This window comes from Equus przewalskii, chromosome 21 (assembly GCF_037783145.1).
Source record: "Equus przewalskii isolate Varuska chromosome 21, EquPr2, whole genome shotgun sequence".
Classification (NCBI taxonomy): domain Eukaryota; kingdom Metazoa; phylum Chordata; class Mammalia; order Perissodactyla; family Equidae; genus Equus; species Equus przewalskii.
This window is the reverse complement of record NC_091851.1, coordinates 26,006,539-26,024,579: the sequence shown is the minus strand read 5'-3', so window position 1 is coordinate 26,024,579 and position 18,041 is coordinate 26,006,539. Positions and strand designations below refer to the sequence as shown.

Sequence of the window (18,041 nt, the reverse complement as noted above, 5' to 3'; positions counted from 1 at the left end):
AACCAGTGTTTATACATATTAGAGCACTTAGATCTCAGTGAGCTTTGTCCTAGCTTTGCCCTTTGAAATGGTTACCCAGGGAGGAAGTATATTTTTCAGTGACATCACTCTTACTTCAAGTTTTCTAAGGCTCAATTTGAGAATTGCCTGTTAAGACCAATAGTAAGTTCGTTTGCATTATGCTTCATTGTGTTCCATCTTTGTCATTTGTGGGTAGGTTACAGTTAGGATCAAACCAAAGTGGTTCCAAATTGTGGCTAGTGAATAAAAAAGGGAGCCAATCTGAAAAGCATCGTTTGGAGACAGATAGAGAAAATCTATAAATTAATGAGACTGACTTTCTTGTATCTTGGATTCTAAAGAGTAGGCTAGACAGGTGTGAGGCAAAAGAAGAAAATATATATATTGCTTCCCAAGATTACACCTTTAAAGTGGCCATTGCTTCCTTGGACTTGTGGTGATTTATGGCTTGACTTCTAGAGTCCTGAAAGTTCAAAAAATTTTTGAAAGGATTGAGAGCCTCAGGTAGCTGGCCAGCGTCATCCTCATTTCAACAAAAGAGGCCAGTGCTATTTCATGAAGATTATATAAGAGTGAGTTCTTTACTCACAACATGCTTCTGAGTAAATAATATACCTATCAGCCTCTTGGACAGGCCCCCATAAAATACCAAAGGTATAGACTCTCTCATCTCCGAGCCAGCATGGTGGCTCTCATCCAGAGACCTAGATATTGAGGGTTCTAACTGGTGAGATATCTTAGCAGCCCACTGTTGTTTCCAGGATGTTTTGATGATGTTGTTTGTGGCATAAATAAGCTCACCCTCTGTGAGCATGCAGTGCAGTGGTTTGCTAACTGGTCTTTTGGAGATCAGTTCTATTATGAAGAGCACTTTGGCAGAGGTGGCCAATCAGTAAAGTTTGTGTTTAATCCCACGCTGTTGTCTGCAGACTGCTTTGTCTTTATCCCTTAAGAGACTTAATATCTTGGAGAGGAGGATCCTTAATGGATAGGTTTTGAGTCAGTGATCAAGTCTCATCATTTTATTGATACAGTCTTAAATCGTGAGTTTTTTCAAAGATAATATAAATCCTAGTTTATAATAATTAACTAGTGTTTAAATAATTAACTGAAAAACAGCAATAATGAATATTTATTAATTACCTATTAAATGCTAACCATTTTGCTAAACATTTTATAGCCTTATCTCATTTAATCCTCACAAAAATCCTATAAGGCGGGTTCTCTTGTTCTCCCCATACTTATAGAGAAGAAAATTGAGGCACTGAGAGGCTAAGTAACTTTACCTAGAATCATACAGCAAGTAAGAGGTAGAGTCAAGCTTTTGAATCAGGCACTGTGACTCTAGAACCTGCATTAAACAAAAACTATGTTAGTACTGCTGCCCCATAACTGTAATGAATTAATTTTATCCAACTTGGTGTTGAGGAAGAAAGTACTTAGCCTCAGAAAATAATGTACTGAGTGTGTATTGGAGCAAGAGTGATAATGGCAAAAAGACTCATAGCAGGTTTTAACTTTGAAGTGTTTGAAGTGTTTAAACACATTTCATTGAGCTAAAGAATCTGCTGTATTTTTGTGTTGCTCACAGTCAAATGGTCTTGTTTTTTAGGGCTTTACCCTATGAGTTTCTGTTCTGACCCCAATGGATACAAAGAGTCAATCATATGCCGGCTCTTTTCCCATCCTCAGCCCTGAGCCGACCCCCAGAAGGGAAAATTGTGACCCAAGTCCAGCTGCTGGCCTGTCTGTCTGTGCTTTCCAGCTCAAGAACTGATTCCCTCTCTGAGAAAATTGGAAAGGCTCCTGGAGGCTGCTGAGAAGCTTTGATGTAGAGGTAGCAATTGAACAGATTGTCCTTTAGAAGCAGCCAAATTTCATTTTCCAGATTGAAAGACAGACTTCCAAGAAAACTTTTCTTTTTAATGTTTTGTTCTAGCATCCAAAAAAGACCCAATTTCAGATCCGGGCTTGAGAGTTTCTCATGGCTATTCTTGTTCTAGGTGGAGGGTGGTTGGCCCACTCTCAGATGGCATGTATCTTAATAGCTGTGTGGCTGGCCAAGCCAGCCTTCACCTCCCTCCTGCTGGGCTCCGAGAGGAAGTTCACTTGACAGCTGCTGGGCACCTCCCAGTAAGCTCACCAGAGTATTTTGGTGTCACTTTGTGACAGACCTGGACTTAAACCCTACCCCAGCCACTCGCTTGTTAATACTGTGGCTGCCCGCAAGTTACTTAGTCTTTTGAGTCCATTTCCTCATCTCTAAAATGCCTCCCTTCAAGGTTAAGGTGAGGATTAAATGAGATAATATATTGACATTACTAGCAGTGGACTGGCATAGAGTATGGGCACTTAGTGAATGTTAGTTTCTGATATTAGTATTAGAGAGGCAGTTAGCAATTAAGACCACAGTGTCTGGAATCAAGCAGATCTGAATTTGATCCCATATGTCTCATTTCACAGCTCTGTGACCTTGGGCAATTGTCTTGATCTCTCTAAGAGTCAGTTTTCCCACCTGTCAAATGGGAAAAATATCAGTACCCACCTCATAGGATTGTTGGGAGGATTCATTGAGCTAATGCATGTTAAGCACCTATAATGTCTGGTACATAGTAAGCCCGTGATGAATTATAGCTCTTTATTATTATTAGTGTTGTTAGAGTACCTCACAGGGTACCCTGTGTTTTCTCTCCTAGTGGCCCTTGTTTGTTACCATTTAGTACATTGTTTACTTCATTGATTCATGAAAGGCAGAAGATACCACTTCTTTCTTGAGTCATTGCTCCAAAGGACAAATTCTACCCTAAGGGCCCCAATTTCCCACTGATTTCTCTTTTTTCTTTATCCTCTTGCTCTAGCTTTTCTCATTGTCATGTAATAAGGAGGGCACTTTCAGTGTGGGGTCCCTCATCCAGCCAGAGGCATTTCTTAGAGATCCTAGAATTGAGAGGCTTGGATGGCTAAGCACTGACGTGATTTTTGGTATCTTAAACCAAGGAGAAGCCCTGCCCAGGTTTGTCATTCCTGGGGGGAGATAAACGGCCTTTCATTAGGTATGGTCTGCTCTCTTATTCAGCTACAGTTCCCTAGAGCCTCACTTCTTTCTCCTGGTCATTTACTTTGGGTGAATCATGCAGCACACTCACGTTTGTAGCACATTGGGTCACCTAAAAGAAGACAGGAAAAGGAGACTAGAAAGACTTAAACTTCTCGGTGGGGCTCAAGTGAAAAAAGCCTATACTTAAGTGGGGTAGGCAAGGTGGTGTCTGCCGAGCTTTTCAGAAGAATTTGAGATCAGGAAGGGAAAATAACATAGGATCACACGGAAGTTGGAAGGAACCATAGAAATCATCTAGTCCACATTGTACAAAGGGAGAAAACTGAGGCCCAGAGAGAAGAAGTGATTTGCCCAAGGCCATTACAGCAAGATGGCAGCAGGGCTGGAACTAGAAGGCTGGTTGACTGCATTCGGAGCTCTTTCAACCCGTGGTCCTGCCCTGTGGTTCTGCGCGCTGGCTCTGTGGTAGCATGATCAGAGAGCACTGTAACTGCCATATATTTTAATTGAACAAATTCCTAGCAATATTTAAGATATAGTCACTACTCCTCCTCTAAACCTTCACATGTTTATATTTTATTGTTATTTTCTAGGGTGTCAGATGCCTGATACATTCAATTCATGGTTTCTTATAACTCTACTTCATGTCTGGTAAGTGAGCAATTTAAGTGAAGTCACCAAATGTATTTTTTTTTTTTTCCCAACACTGCTGATTTGTAAGGTATAGCCTTCAGCAGGGCTGATTACATGAAATGGCAGTTGTTCAGGAATTAAAAACTGTTCCTTTCATTTTAATAACTGGTGTCTTGAAGCACATTTTTATTAAAGGTCAAAGCATAGTCCCAGAAAGAAACTAATATTTGTAGGATTTTCTCAAAGAACATCTAACCCAGTGAACAATGCTATCAGTATCTCTAAGAGACTCTATGAACTTGGATGGAAAGTTCTCTCCTTTGGCTGTTTTAGGAAAGTTCACATTTACGTAAAAGTGGTTTGAATTGTGAGAATCCGTGGTCATTTTCATTGCTGGTCATCAGAAACCTATAACAAATTATAGCACTGACATTTACGCCTGTACCTCTAAAATGTGCATACAGGTTAGATTCATGCCAGGTTTGTTGCATGTAAAAATATTTAACACCTTAAACAGTATATTTTTTCTTCAGCTGCAAAATAAGTAGCCAAAAAAAATCAATTTTTCATCTAATGTTACACAGTATTAAAGGTCAGAAGGATATAGGAAAGACGTTGAAGTGGGGGCTGGGGAATGTATTTATTGAACTGCCAGATCTTGGGAAAGTAAATTCTGGAGAACTAAGTTTACTACTTTGACCATAGTGAGTATCTGAGGAACGTGGGGAATGGTTGCCCTGTCAAAAGGACCCTTGTTTGAGACTGCCTTCAGCTGAGCTTTGCATCACAGGACTGACTACTATGTACAGACTTTTTGGTTTTGATCACCTCTGAAATATTTCTTCTTCTGAACTCACATAGTCACTGAGATTGGCTAAGGGGCCTATGGTGGCAGTTTTTTTATGTTATTTTTTCCTAAGCTGATAGTTTATTGAGTGCACACTATGTCCTGGGAACCAGTGATAATTCTCAAGAAGCTTAGTCTAGTGAGGGAGATAAGATGTGTAAAATGGTCAGTTATAAGTAGGCATGACTAAGTTCTATACTAAATCAGTGTAAGTAGCACTTATGGGGTCATAGAGGAAGCTGCAACTATCAAAACCTTTACTAGTTCTACCTGTTCTTTGAAATGTGCCTTGTCTTCTAGTCAGGCAGCTGAGAAGGCAAACTACCTTCTGTCTGAATGGGGAAGGTTAGGAAAAGGTGCAGGGAGGGAAGCTGGATATACTGAGAGGAAAACTACTTTTTCAAGAGGGGAGGACTGCAAAAGTGGCGCTGTAGATTTGCTCACTGGAAAGGTGGGAGGGTTGAGAGGAGGCTAGGCTGTTCCCAGAGGAGCTCAAAGATAATATTCAGAGCCTGTATGAAAGACTCTTTATTGCCCATATAGCTAGAGGTATCAGAGTGTTAGAGGGAGTGGATGGCAAAATAAAATATATAATCCCTGTGACCACATCCCAAGGTCAACACCTGACTAATAGCAGCCGAGAGAACCTTGAAACTACGTGTAGTTCTTTCAAGTTAGCCATCATTTCCAAACTTTCCTGCTGAGTCTTCTGTGCTGAAGTTGGTTTAATTTCTCAGAGGAGTGAGGAGTACCACCAGCAGTTAAGAAGGAGGAGAGAGGCTATCTGCTTCAGATCTGTGCTTAGTCTCCCCTTCACCCTGCCTCCTTTAGTTCCCATGATCTGCAGGCTTTGGTGGAATCAGTAGCTTTTCAGTTCGAATCAGCAAACTCTTATTGATGACCTACTGTGTATTAAGGACTATGGGGCATTGGAGAGAAGGATATGACATGGTCTGTACCTTCAAGGAACTTAGTCCAATGGAAAGCAAACGTCTCAAGTACAATTGCCTGTAATGGATAACAATGAAAGAAGTGCAGTGCCCAAGGCCCAAGCAGATATTATGGAAGCACATGGAGGTGTGACCAAATCCAAATTTGGTGGGGGAGAAGTTGAGTGTCTAAAGAGTGGCTCTTGGTAGAGGTGACATTTGAAATGCACCATGAAGGGTGGGTAGAATTTCTTTCAGAGAAATGGAGGGCATTTTAGGTTGAAGGACTATCAGGAACAAAACAAAGATCATATACAATAATAATAGAATACCCTGGCAGTGGACTTTCCAGAAAGCTTGCTTGACTTCCCAAGAGTGATGGCTCCCTGTTGGCTCTTAGAATAGGAACAGGATTTCCCCTATCCTGTTAGTTCCCTGGAGGAGGTGTTGATGGTTCCCTTATCCTGTCTGCTTTCTCTAGTTCCCATGTTTTTCTGTATATTAGGATTTAGGACTGGAATCTCCCCAGTTCCTAGAGGGCCCTTATCAGTTGTGTATTCATGTGAGGTTGCAGCTGCAATGACTATGTATCGTTTGTCTTTGCTGAACAAGAGGAGTATTGACTGTGGCCACTGAAAATATGCTGAGAGAAGTTGCTGTCTGGGCTATTCAGCATCCCCACGTGGGCTTGATAAAAGCAGGCCTCCTCCTCTCTTCCCTGTCTTGGTCCGTGTCAATTGTGATGCATTCAGGTGCCCAGAAACTTGGGAGTCCTCCTTGACTTTCCCCCCACTCCCTTCATCTGGTTAGTCACCAGTCATCAACAGACTTTTTTGACCATGACCCATAGTAACAAATGCATTTTACCTTGTGACTCAGAAGACATACATGTATCTGATACAAAAGTTATGTAAAACTTACCTTAGAATGTCAGATAATCTCTGATATTTTCTATTCCATTTGAATTCATTTTGAACAGAAATTCAAGATGTCACCCACTAAATTGATTTCACTGGGTTACAAGCAACAGTACCTGAAAACTGGTCTTTGGCCTCCACTTCCCTCTCCCTGTGCCATTGGTATTCTTGATGCAAATTGGATCAGTACGTGCACACATACATACTCCTTCTTAGTGTTCTCCATTGTTCTCAGGATAAAGTGTGTTTCTTAGCATAACATTCATATCCCATCAAATATTCCACTGTTACTAGTCTCACCTGGTGCCATTGTAGGCACCACTCCCACCACAACCCCCTCCTCTGCAAGAAAAATCAAAACTAGGTAATAGAAGTGTCACGTCTTCTGCACCAAGTTTTCTTCTGCCTCAAAGACCCTTCTCCTTCCTCTCCACCTGACAAACTCCTATTTTTTATTCAGTATCCAACAAAGATATCATCTCTTTGAAGCCTTGCTTTCCCTCTGAAGGCAGAGTTAGTTCCTTTTCTGTATTCCCTTAGTATTTTGGACACCCCTATTATGGCAATCATCACATAACGTTTTTATACTTTGTATCTTTATCAATCTTCCTTGTGGATGATGAATTTATTGAGAGCAAGAATTATTTTTATCATCTTTTTGGAAAGATATGAAAATGAGATATTTTTTCCCTTCAGTGCCATGTCTTACTCTTAGTTTGTGTCAGTAAATGTTCATTAGATAATTGATGGCCTCAGGTATGATTTGACTCCTGTGGCAAGGGTCCTGGCCACTAACTGTTGGTCAGGTAAGAGTAGCAAAGCTCTGCTCCTACTTAGATTTCTGGGTGGTGAGATGTATGTAGTTGGAATTTATGTTGGTGTTATAGTGTTAATAGATTTGTAGAGACTTCCTTTCTAAAATTTTCATGAAACATTAGTACCTTCTAGATGCAGAAATTAATTTTAGAAAACGGGATGGTTCAAATAAAATTAGAATATGCCTATGATGGAGATGGAGTGGAGAGGGAGTAAAATACAGTTTGTATTTTTATAAATTATTTTAAAGTCATGTATATCATAAATATAATAACTGTTAGGTCATTTACATATATTATGTTTTATTTATTTATATGTATTGTCTTACACATTCTTACAACTCCTTTATTCCTGTTTTCTGTATGAGAGATCAGAGGTTTAGAGAAGTCAGAGAACTTGCCCAAAGAACTAGTTAGTAACAGGTTGGAGAGGAAATTCAAGTCTGGATCTGGCTAATCAGAGTATTAAGTGGGTCTTCTCATTGGTAATTAAAACAACTAAAGTAACTAATTAAATAATTATTTATTAATAGTAATATTTAATATTAATACTAATGTTTAATTTTAATTAATACTATTTATTACTTAGTTAAGTACCTGCTAATTCTTAAACATAAATTTATAAATTTATAGCATTTATTCTCTAACAGAACTTACTGTATGCAGCAGATTTGTTCCCTGCCCTCATAGGGCTTAGAGTATGGGAGAGAGACAAACAAATCATTGATTAATATAGCTGGGATAGGGGCTATGAGAGGAAATGATAGGACTCTGTGGGAGAGAGGGGTACATAATTTAGTTGAGGGGTAGCTCAGTCATGGAGGGCTTCAACGAAGGGATAACATTTAAACTGATACCTAAATGATGAATAGAAGTTAGCAAGGCAAAGGGTAGATGAAAAACCGTTTCAGGCAGAGAAACCTAGTGGTTTTCAAACTTTTTATCAGCTGAGCCCTTTTTTTTCTCTTGTGAGGAAGACTGGCCCTGAGCTAACATCTGTTGCCAATCTTTTTTTGCTTGAGAGAGATTGTCACTGTAACATCTGTGCAGTCTTCCTCTGCTTTTATGTAGAATGCCACCACAGCATGGCTTGATGAGTGGTGTTAAGTCTGCGCCCAGGATTTGAAACTATGAAGCTTGGGCTGCGGAAAAAGAGTATGTGAACTTAACTACTATGCCACTGGACTGGTCCCAGCAGAGCCCTTTTTAAAAGTGAAATTTTATGCTCAGCCACAATATATGAATAGATGAAAGGATTGCTGCTTGGGTTGGGGAAGTGGGAATGATGTGCTCACTTCAGGTCTTTATGATGTGCCCAATGGTAAGGGACCCTTGCATAGCTCCATGGAAACTCAGAACATAGTTTAAAAACCACAGCTCTAGGGGGCTGGCCCCATGGCGTAACGGTTAAGTTCGCCATGCTCCACTTCAGTGGCCCGGGTTTGCATGCCCAGATCCTGGGCGTGCACCTACACCACTCGTCAGCCATGCTGTGGTGGTGACCCACATGTAAAGTGGAGGAAGATTGGTACAGATATTAGCACAGGGCTAATCTTCCTCAAGCAAAAAAAAAAGAGGATCGGCAACAGATGTTAGCTCAGGGCTAATCTTCCTCAGCAAAAAGCCCCAAAAAACAAAAAAACCCACAGATCTAGTTTAATCCCCTCATTTTACAAATGAGATGATTTTGGCAATTATAAGGGATTCATCACAGGCCTCTTTATCAGTAATGGAGAATCTGAGACTCAAATTCAAAGCTAACTATGTAAACTGCTTCTTCTGCAACATTTTGCTTCTTGCCTAAGTGTCCCCTTTTGGTGGTCATGGGGACGGAGGTTTCTTCCTTTGAATGTGAACAGTGTAGTACTGACCACCAACTATATGAAACTCTGTATTCTTGGCACTCATTGTCTGTGTCCTGGGAGAGACAACAAGTAAACCTGAAAATAGTACAGGATAGTAAGTGCTATGTTTAGGAGATGTACAGATCTTGTGGGTGCACAGGGGAAGGGGGGTTGCCTGGGGATGGTTAAGGAAAGCAGTTGCATTGGGTTTCTGAGGGATAGAACAAGAGGACATGGGGTCTTGAGGAGTTATTAGGAAGGGAAGAAGTAATTGTAAACTGGTTTTTAAGATGTTCCAAATGGGAGAGAAAGATGAGAGGATGATCACTAGAGGGAGAAACAGGATGAAGGGGAAGCATTTTGATATTTGTTTTTTATTTTAAGATGGAGAAAAGCTGGAACTTTTTTAAGCCTAGGGGAAGAAGCCTTTGGGAACAGGGAGTAAAGTATGGAGGTGGGAAGGGGTTGAAAAACAGACTGGTTCCAGTCTCAGTCTGGCCAGAGAACTGTCCTGGCAGACACTCATGGCCAGTGCAGGGGGGCTCTCTAAAACCACCACAGCAGTTTTGCTGTTGCTATAGGGCTTTCAAGCTCATGCCGGATTCCAGCAGCTCCAGACCTGCTATATATGGTGAGCCCTGGCCATGTGCACATCCTCTCTCCCTCCCCCAGCCAGAATTGCTCTGTTCGAACACCCACACATACAGCTTTTTGCCCAAACGAAAGGTCTTTGGAGCATCATTTTACCAACATTGCATAACCTAAGAGCACTGGTACCTGCTACCCAGGAGCTTATTCTTTATAGTGGATCTGACAGGCAGGCCACAGGCCAGGTGTAGCTTTTGGAGGAAGCTCACTGTCAGGTGAGATGGCTTCAGGAAGTGCCTCACCCCACTTGTCTGTTTGCCCACAGGCTACCCTGTGGCCCCCATGCTCCCACATAAAGGTTAGGCTTCGTGGGGAGAGAGTTTAGGAAACGAAGTGGAGATAGCCCTGTACACAGCCCCAGGAAAGGGTCAGCGTGCCAGCTCACAAATAAATAAACTCATTCATTAGCACACTGCTGAGGCTTGAGTGTGGCCATGTAGGCTTTGCTTTCTTGGCTGCAGCCGGTGGCAGAGTAAGGGAAACAAGCTACGTGAGAGTCCTCTTTGGGATTCCTTCATAGCAGCCAGAGTGACAGACCTGCCCAAGTGCCCTCTAGTCTTCATTGAATTCAAAATCAGATCCATTCTGAGCAGCTTATAAACTACCATGAAGGAGAAACAAGGCCAGAACACAACTGGCATTGTCAGAAGGCCCAAAGAGCAAGTGAGACAGGATGCTCAGAGCTGCCAATACATGGCAGGAGGTCAGCATCAAGAATAACAAGAATTCTTCCAGATTTAGGCAGAGAGGAGGAAAAGTGTGGCTAGGAAACTCGTTCCTTTGAACTCTGCAGGCAGTGTTGCTGTCTTCCTCCTTGTCTGATCTAGCAGGAAGAGGCTCTTGGAGCTGTGCTGTCACAGAATGGAGGAAACAGCCAGTATTGAAACTGCCCTGGGAGATACTGTGGCTTAGGGGAAGGAGGAGGGAGCTCAGGCTTCATTCTAACTCTTCTCTTCTCCGCTGAGCAGCCTTAAGTTACTTGAACTTTTCGGAGTGTCAGTTTTCAATGAAATGTGGCCAGTTATACTAGACAGATGGTTATGTAGACTGAAAGTGATAATGAATGCAAATACATCTTACAGTAACAAGTCTCATATTAGAGGACTTAATAAATGGTAGTAATCATTATTATTATTTGCCATAAGGGAAAATTTATCTAGCCCTTTATTTTTTAAGGCTTCTAGTCTATGAATCTTTCTTCTCTTTTCCCCTGTCTCTATGCTTGCCTTTTAGAGATATTAGGAAGCCATCAGACTAGGGCTTGAACACTCCTTTTTTTCTTTACTTTGCTAGCTGGGTTATTTGCTTTCCTTATATGTAAAAGAGATCAGTATTATTTATGAGCCCCTGGAATCACTGAGAGACAAGGATAGTACTGTAAAGCTTAAAACCTCAATAATAAATTGTGGGTTTAAGAACATCATCAAGCTTGGGAGGGGCAACTGGAATTGCTCCTAACAGAGAGTAGTTTATGCACAGATTAAGCCTGTACTCAGAGCGGGTGCTTAATAAATACTTGTTAAATGAATGATTAAATAAATTATTTAATACAAGAATTTTTTTCTTACTTGATTGTCTCTTTTTTAAAAGAGTTTTAAAAATAGACTTTATTTTTTAGAACAGTTTTATGTTTGAGCAGAAGATTGTCTCTTTTTAAAGTTTGTTTTGCATTCTTTTTTTTTTAAAGATTTTATTTTTTTCCTTTTTTTCCCCAAAGGCCCCCGGTACATAGTTGTATATTCTTCATTGTGGGTCCTTCTAGTTGTGGCATGTGGGACGCTGCCTCAGCATGGTTTGATGAGCAGTGCCATGTCCGCGCCCAGGATTCGAACCAACGAAACACTGGGCCACCTGCAGCAGAGTGCGCGAACCTAACCACTCGGCCACGGGGCCAGCCCCTGTTTTGCATTCTTAAGGGCAGCTTTTATTTTGCTTTAGTGTGGACGTCCCCCCTTCTCTCTTCACCATTCCTCCAAGAACAGAGCTCTGAAATTATGAAGTTGAATCAGTAGCAAAATGTAATTTGGCCTGTCAACATTTAATTTAAGCATTTCTTATGAGGAATGCATCCATGATGTGAATTGAAGTAGAGGTGTTCTGTTCTTTTGTTTAAGCCTAGTATTTTCAGTTGTTGTAAAATAGTTTACTTATTAATGACTCAAGCGTGATTGTTGTATGGTCTGAGCCTGTGACAAGTGTTGGCTTTGTTTTGCAGTGGGTACCAGGATCATCACATCTTGTTTGTTTTTGTTTACCATTTTGAATTTGTTTTACTCATTTTCCTTTCACCTTTCAACATTCTTTAACCTCTACTGGATCATTCAGCAGGTCCTGATGACTCTTATCTGTATTTTGCCAGGCTGTCTTCTTTGAGTTGCACTGGGTAGATTTACCTTCCCTGTTGAACTTCAATTGCTGTGCTATTTTTTGTGTCTATTTTAAATAAATGTTTAGTTTCTTCCTTTCCTGTTATGCTGCCAGCAGTTACTTTTTGTTGTTGTAGTTATGCTTGCCTCAAGTTAGCCGGTCTTTTCCCTTCTGATATAATATTTCTAATGTGATACTAGTTTTGAAGCTTAAGTCACTGCCCTTGTGAGAATTAAATGAAACTCAGAGTAAAAGGATTGTAGAAGGTTTGTTCTAGTCCTCAAAGGAGTCAGAAAAACTTAGTATGACTCTGGGATCAGATTATCAGGGTTTAGATCTCAGCTTTGACACTGGGTTTATAACTCTGGGCAAGTTACTTCTCTAAGACTCAGTTTCCTCAACTGTAAAATGGAGGCAGGAAGAATACCAGCCTCATGGATTTGTAAGGATTAAATGAAATAATGCATCTAAATTGCTTAGCACAGTACCTGGCACATAGTTGTTTTAGCTGTTAATTATAGCACTTATCTGTTTTTGCTATTTAAGGATATTTTTCTTTTTTCCTCTTTCTTAGTCTTTTTAGAATAGGAAAAATTACCAGATAAGCTGAATTCAGCTTAGATTACATATTACCCTAACAACTGCTAAATAAATTAGTGGAAATCTACGATCTCTGATATCTAACAAAGATTTCCCTGGGGTAGCTATGGGTGACTGTCTGGGTGAAACGTAGGGTTGGCATTGAGAGTTCTTCACATCCATCCTTTGGTAGCACATCCTGTGTTTTCTCAACTTAGGAATAATGTGTGTAGAATGCTACCATTGTGAAAAAGGGGGAAAAAAGAATCTACCATTTCTGTAAAAAGAATGTATATCCGTATTAGTTTGTGGATTATATGTGGAAAGATTCCTAAGAAACTACTGTGTTTGCCTTAAAGAGAGGACCTGGGTGGCTGGGGGATATGAGTAGGAAAGAGACTTAATTTTTATTACTGGGTGCATGTATTGCCTATTCACAACAGTTATTAAACAAAGAAAGGAGTAGACTGAATGTGTAGGCTTCAAGGTCAGATGGCCTGAGAATTGACCTTCAGCTGCTTGGTCTGGACATTCCAGGAAGCTGACTGTCTGAGATGTGGGCCCTGGCCTTCTGCTGTGCTTTTTTCTTGAAGAGGACAAACACAAAAGTTCTTCACAACAGGACTGCTTTTCTGTCCTTAATTACCTGGAGAATTTGATTCACAAACTCAGTGCAAAAATTAGTTGAGCTTTTAGTTAGCTGAATATGGTGCTGGTGAATGGACAGCTCTGTGGATCAGAATCTTATTTTTCCAATAGAACTCATGGGAATCTTTAGTATACTTCCTGTTGATGAGAAGACTGATTCTTGGTTTTGATAACTTTAGCTATGTGTGATGAAATTTTCTGTAGAGTTTTATATCTGAAAGTTTTTGCATCAATTGTCTATTGAACTAATTAGGTACAATGTTTTAGGAGTAATTAGAATTTACCTTCTTTTCATTTAGTAGGCTTGAATCCATATTTTCTCAACTGTTAATATCAACAAAATTAGGTGCATGTTATAACAAACTTTGCTGGTTGCATTTCTCTCAAAAGGCAGGCACACACTTTAGTTTGTATTTCTGGATCAGACAATTCTGAATACCGTTGTTCTACTAAAGTAAATATTCATCAAATTTGTCATTTTCCAGCCCTGGTGACATTAATATTTATATTACAAGGTTGAGGCTGTGAAGAAAGGGTTAACTTCTCAGACACTCATCTGCTCTTAATGCCAAGGTGCTAATCTTATACCCCTTCCTAAAAACATTCACTGGCTCTCCATTGTCTACTAAGTGAAGTCTAGACTTTCTTAGCATTTCCTTTCAAAGCCCTTCATGACCCTTCTGGCATATTTTTCTGTTTCCCATACCTACCCTCCCACAAAATCTAGGTATTCATTGTTCCCTTACATATGCTGAGCTCTTCCATTGCCCTGCCTTTGCTCATAACGTTCCATCTTCTGGAAATTCTCTTTACCTTTTGTCTCTACCTGTCCAACTTAAGCTCATCTTTCCAAGCTCCGGGTAGAATGTTTCATTTTCCATGAGGCTTTCTCTTATCCCATTCAGCCAAAAGTAATCCTCTCAAACTCCATTGTACTTTTGTGCTTCTCTTGGGACATTGACCACATTCTCTTTTAGGGCTGTTTTTGTATAACTCCCCTAGGAGACTAACTGCTCCTTGGAAGCTGGGCTCTTTTTAGCCATCACTCTAATCCCCACAGCATCCAACCATAGATACATCCTCACACAGTAGGAAATCAATTTATGTTCGTTGAGTGAATTCAGTGTCTGTCAGCAGTCTTCAGTTTATTTTATCTTTCCTACCCAGATAACCATTTGAGCTGACTGTTATCTGTAAGGGCTACAGAACAAACTGCTATGAAACAAAAAACACTTTACCCCATGTTGATCTAGCTAGTAAGTTTGTGGTCTGAGAAAATCTGTGCCTTTTAAACCTCAGAGGACAGGTGTATTAACAAACTACAGAATTTTCAAATAAATGGAGAATTCCATTACCTCACTATTGCTCTTGATGAATTGGCCTCTGACAACACTTACACATCAAAACATACGGCGTCTTTTCAGGTGAGAGGCTGACATGAGTGATTTGATTAACTTTAAGAAAAATCATGAAAAAGGACTGTTGAACTTTCCCTGGTTTTTTTCTGCCTTGGAATGTGCCCTGTATCCTGTAAAGTGGACAAATCTTTTTCCATGACCTGTTTTCATTGTCACGGAGTGTTATTTCTTAGGCACTAACTGGGTTCAAAGGTTACAAATTTAGAATTACAGCATCAGCAAATCCCAAGGTTGGAAGGGATGTTAGAGATCATGTAGTCAACCCTCTGTCAGATATCTGAGTTCCCACCAAGCATTTATTAACCTTCAGAAACAGGCAAATTCTCTACATTTGAGGTCATCCATTCCATCATTCAAATCTTCAGAAACTCCCCTCTTAGAAAGTTTTTGCTTTCAATATTCAACGTTGAGTAATTCTTTCTCCCTCTGTCGCCCACTTATTGGCTCTGATTCTAACTCACGGACTGTCTAATTGCTTTTCTACAATATTTGGGGCAACTCTCCTGTTTTTCTCCAGGTTAAATACCTTCTGATCTTTCATCTCTTCCTCTTGTCTCTTAAAATATAATATTCAAAACTATGGACAGTATTCCAAGTAGAGTCTGATCTGTGTGAGTAGAACAAAAATCTCACTTTGCACATTGAAAATATTATATTTGTTACTGTGTCTAAAATCACATTATTTTGGTGGGCAATCTCATTATCCTCTTGACTCTGCTTGAACATATACTGTCAACTTAAGCCTTTTCCCACATAGGTAGGCATGACTCACCTATCCTGTAGCTCTTTAGTTGTTCTGTTAGACCCAAGTGTAGGACCTTAGATTTATCCCTGTTCAAATCCATCCTATTAGATTCAGCCCATTGAAACAGCTTATTGAAATATTTTTGGTCAATGGTTAGGTCATCCAGCATATTTGTCTTCCTGCCCGGCTTCTTGTCATCTGCAAATCTGATAAGTATGTTTTCTTTTCTCCATCTTAGTCGTTACCAGAGATGTTGAGGCAGGCCAGGCTGCAATCATTCCACTGTACCATGCTATTGCTAATAGTTTTTAATGGACAGGATTAATTGTGAATGGAGATAGAATTGTCCATTTATACCAAATATTCCATAACTATAGCAGGAATGGTCTTTTAGGTGAGTTGTCCTGTTGTAGCTGCTTAATAACTATTTAATGAGAGATCATACAAATAAGTATAGTCAGGAGAATGAGATTAGGAACTAGCTTGGAAAGTTGATGACCCTGTTTATATTCTTATATATAATTAAGTATAATATTATGTTTATTAATTAATAAAATAATTTTTCTATTCTTAAATGAGGTCTCAGGCAGTGAGCCCTCTGTGCTGATTAGAGGCAATGTGATGTGAGGATACAGGAAAGAGCCCTAAACTTTGCCCTGAGATGTTTTGTTCATTTATTTGTTCACAAATATATATTGAGTGCCTGCTATACTTAAGCCCTGGAGATACAATGGTAAAAAAAAAACCCCAGACTTGATCTTTGCCTTCAATGGAACTTATGTTCTAATGGGGGAAACAATTTCGTAATTACACAGATGAAATCGTAATACTTTCTATGATCCATGTTCTGGACAAGTGCTTTCCAGCAGAAATATAACAGTAGCCATGTATTTAATTTAAAAGTTTCTGGTAGCTCCGTTTAAACAAGAGAAAAAATGAAATTAATTTTAATAATAGGTTTTATTTAACTCAGTATAGCTGAAGTAATATTTCAACATGTAAGCTATATGAAAACTTTGAGGTATTTATATCTTTTTCTTGAACTAAATTTTTGAAATCTTAAACTTCTTAAGTTTAATCTTAAACCACATCTCAGTTTGAAAAGCCATATTTAAAACACTCAATAGCCACATGTGGCTAGTGGCTTCTGATTAGACGGGACAGTACTATACCCACCTTTACAGACTACTCTGTGGTGTTGGGCAGATTACATTCCTTCTTTAGTACTCCTGTTTTCATCAGTAAAATGAAGGATTCAGACTTGCTTATCTTCTAACAACTAAATGTGTTCCCTTCCATGTATGAGGGAGCTTTCTGAGGTGCTCTAAGTAATCTATATCTTGATCTTGCTGGTGCCTACTTAGGTGTATATAATATGTAAAAATCATCAAGCTGTACACTCAAGATTTATATACTTTACAGTATTTATGTCATACATCAATGGAGTTTATTTTTTAAAAAAATAAGATCACTTCCAGTTTTTTCATTTTGTTCCCATTGCTGAAATCACTCAGATGAGCTGACCTTTAGTGGAAATGTATAATGTGAAAAATGCAAACAGCCGGTAACTCTTTATGTCTTCTTCCCACCCAGGATGTGTCTAGTCCGAATGAAGCAGGAAGGCCGGAGTGGGAAATACATGTGTCGTATCATAGTTCATTTTATGTGGGAGGATGTTGAGCAGCGTGGCAGAGTGATGGGGGTAAGTGAGTGCTTTCAGATTCTGGTCCTGGAAAACTCCAATGAGGGAGTGAGTTGAAGTTTTTATCTGTTCTAGAGTAGTCTTGCTTTTAGATTTCTGTGAAATGCTGCCTAATGTCAAATGGTAATTCAGCTAGAGTCACTTCTGCCTCTGTGGAGACTGACATGTCACAGACACTTTATTTATGTGTTTGCAAACACTGTGGTTTGTCACTGTTTGCAAAACATTGTGGTTTGTCACTGTGAGGACATCCTGTGTATGGACATGGGATTATTAAGCCCAAATCATGATGTTAGGAAGGATGGATTTGGTCAGTGGGGGAAACAAAATAATATCCAGTTTAAGGACGTTATGCTTTTGACACAGATTCAGTGTTCAAACTGGTCCTCCTCTAATTTAGTTCTGATGGGAAGATCCTGGCATGGGCCTGCACTGTCCCCAGAAACTGAAAAGCAAGCTCCTTGATCACTGATAACCTAGAATACTTCAGCAAGGTATTTACTGAAAAATGTACATTAGTACATTAAATAATTAACCTGAGAAAGGAGAATATATAGTATATATAACATAGAATGTGATAAAAATATAAAAATGAAACCAAAACATTAGAATACAGTTGATTATATAAATAGTAATTTCTTCCTTTGTGTATATTGTGTATTTTGTGTGTCTAGACCATGTTTTAGTAGATTATAGTTCCTGTTTTTTTCCGTTTCTTTGCCTCCTAGCTTGGGAGCATCTGCAGCAGAACCATCAGATGGGGTCACAAAATGAGTTAATTTAATTTCTTTCATTTCAGAGCAAAGTTCTCCCTGTAGACTGAGGAGTAAACAAAGTTTATAGATGCATTATAAAAGTCATACATGTTCA

General features: G+C 39.6%; 1 protein-coding gene across 2 annotated transcripts in view; it reads left to right on the top strand.

The window, feature by feature from the left end:
• UQCC1 (ubiquinol-cytochrome c reductase complex assembly factor 1) overlaps positions 1-18,041 on the top strand; it is a 94,453-nt gene that overhangs the window by 37,779 nt on the left and 38,633 nt on the right. For both annotated transcript variants that reach the window (XM_008525469.2, XM_070588189.1), the window contains exons 6-7: positions 3,673-3,730; positions 17,063-17,171. In XM_008525469.2, coding sequence (XP_008523691.1) covers positions 3,673-3,730; positions 17,063-17,171 — 167 coding nt within the window. The remainder of the gene's footprint in view (positions 1-3,672; positions 3,731-17,062; positions 17,172-18,041) is intronic.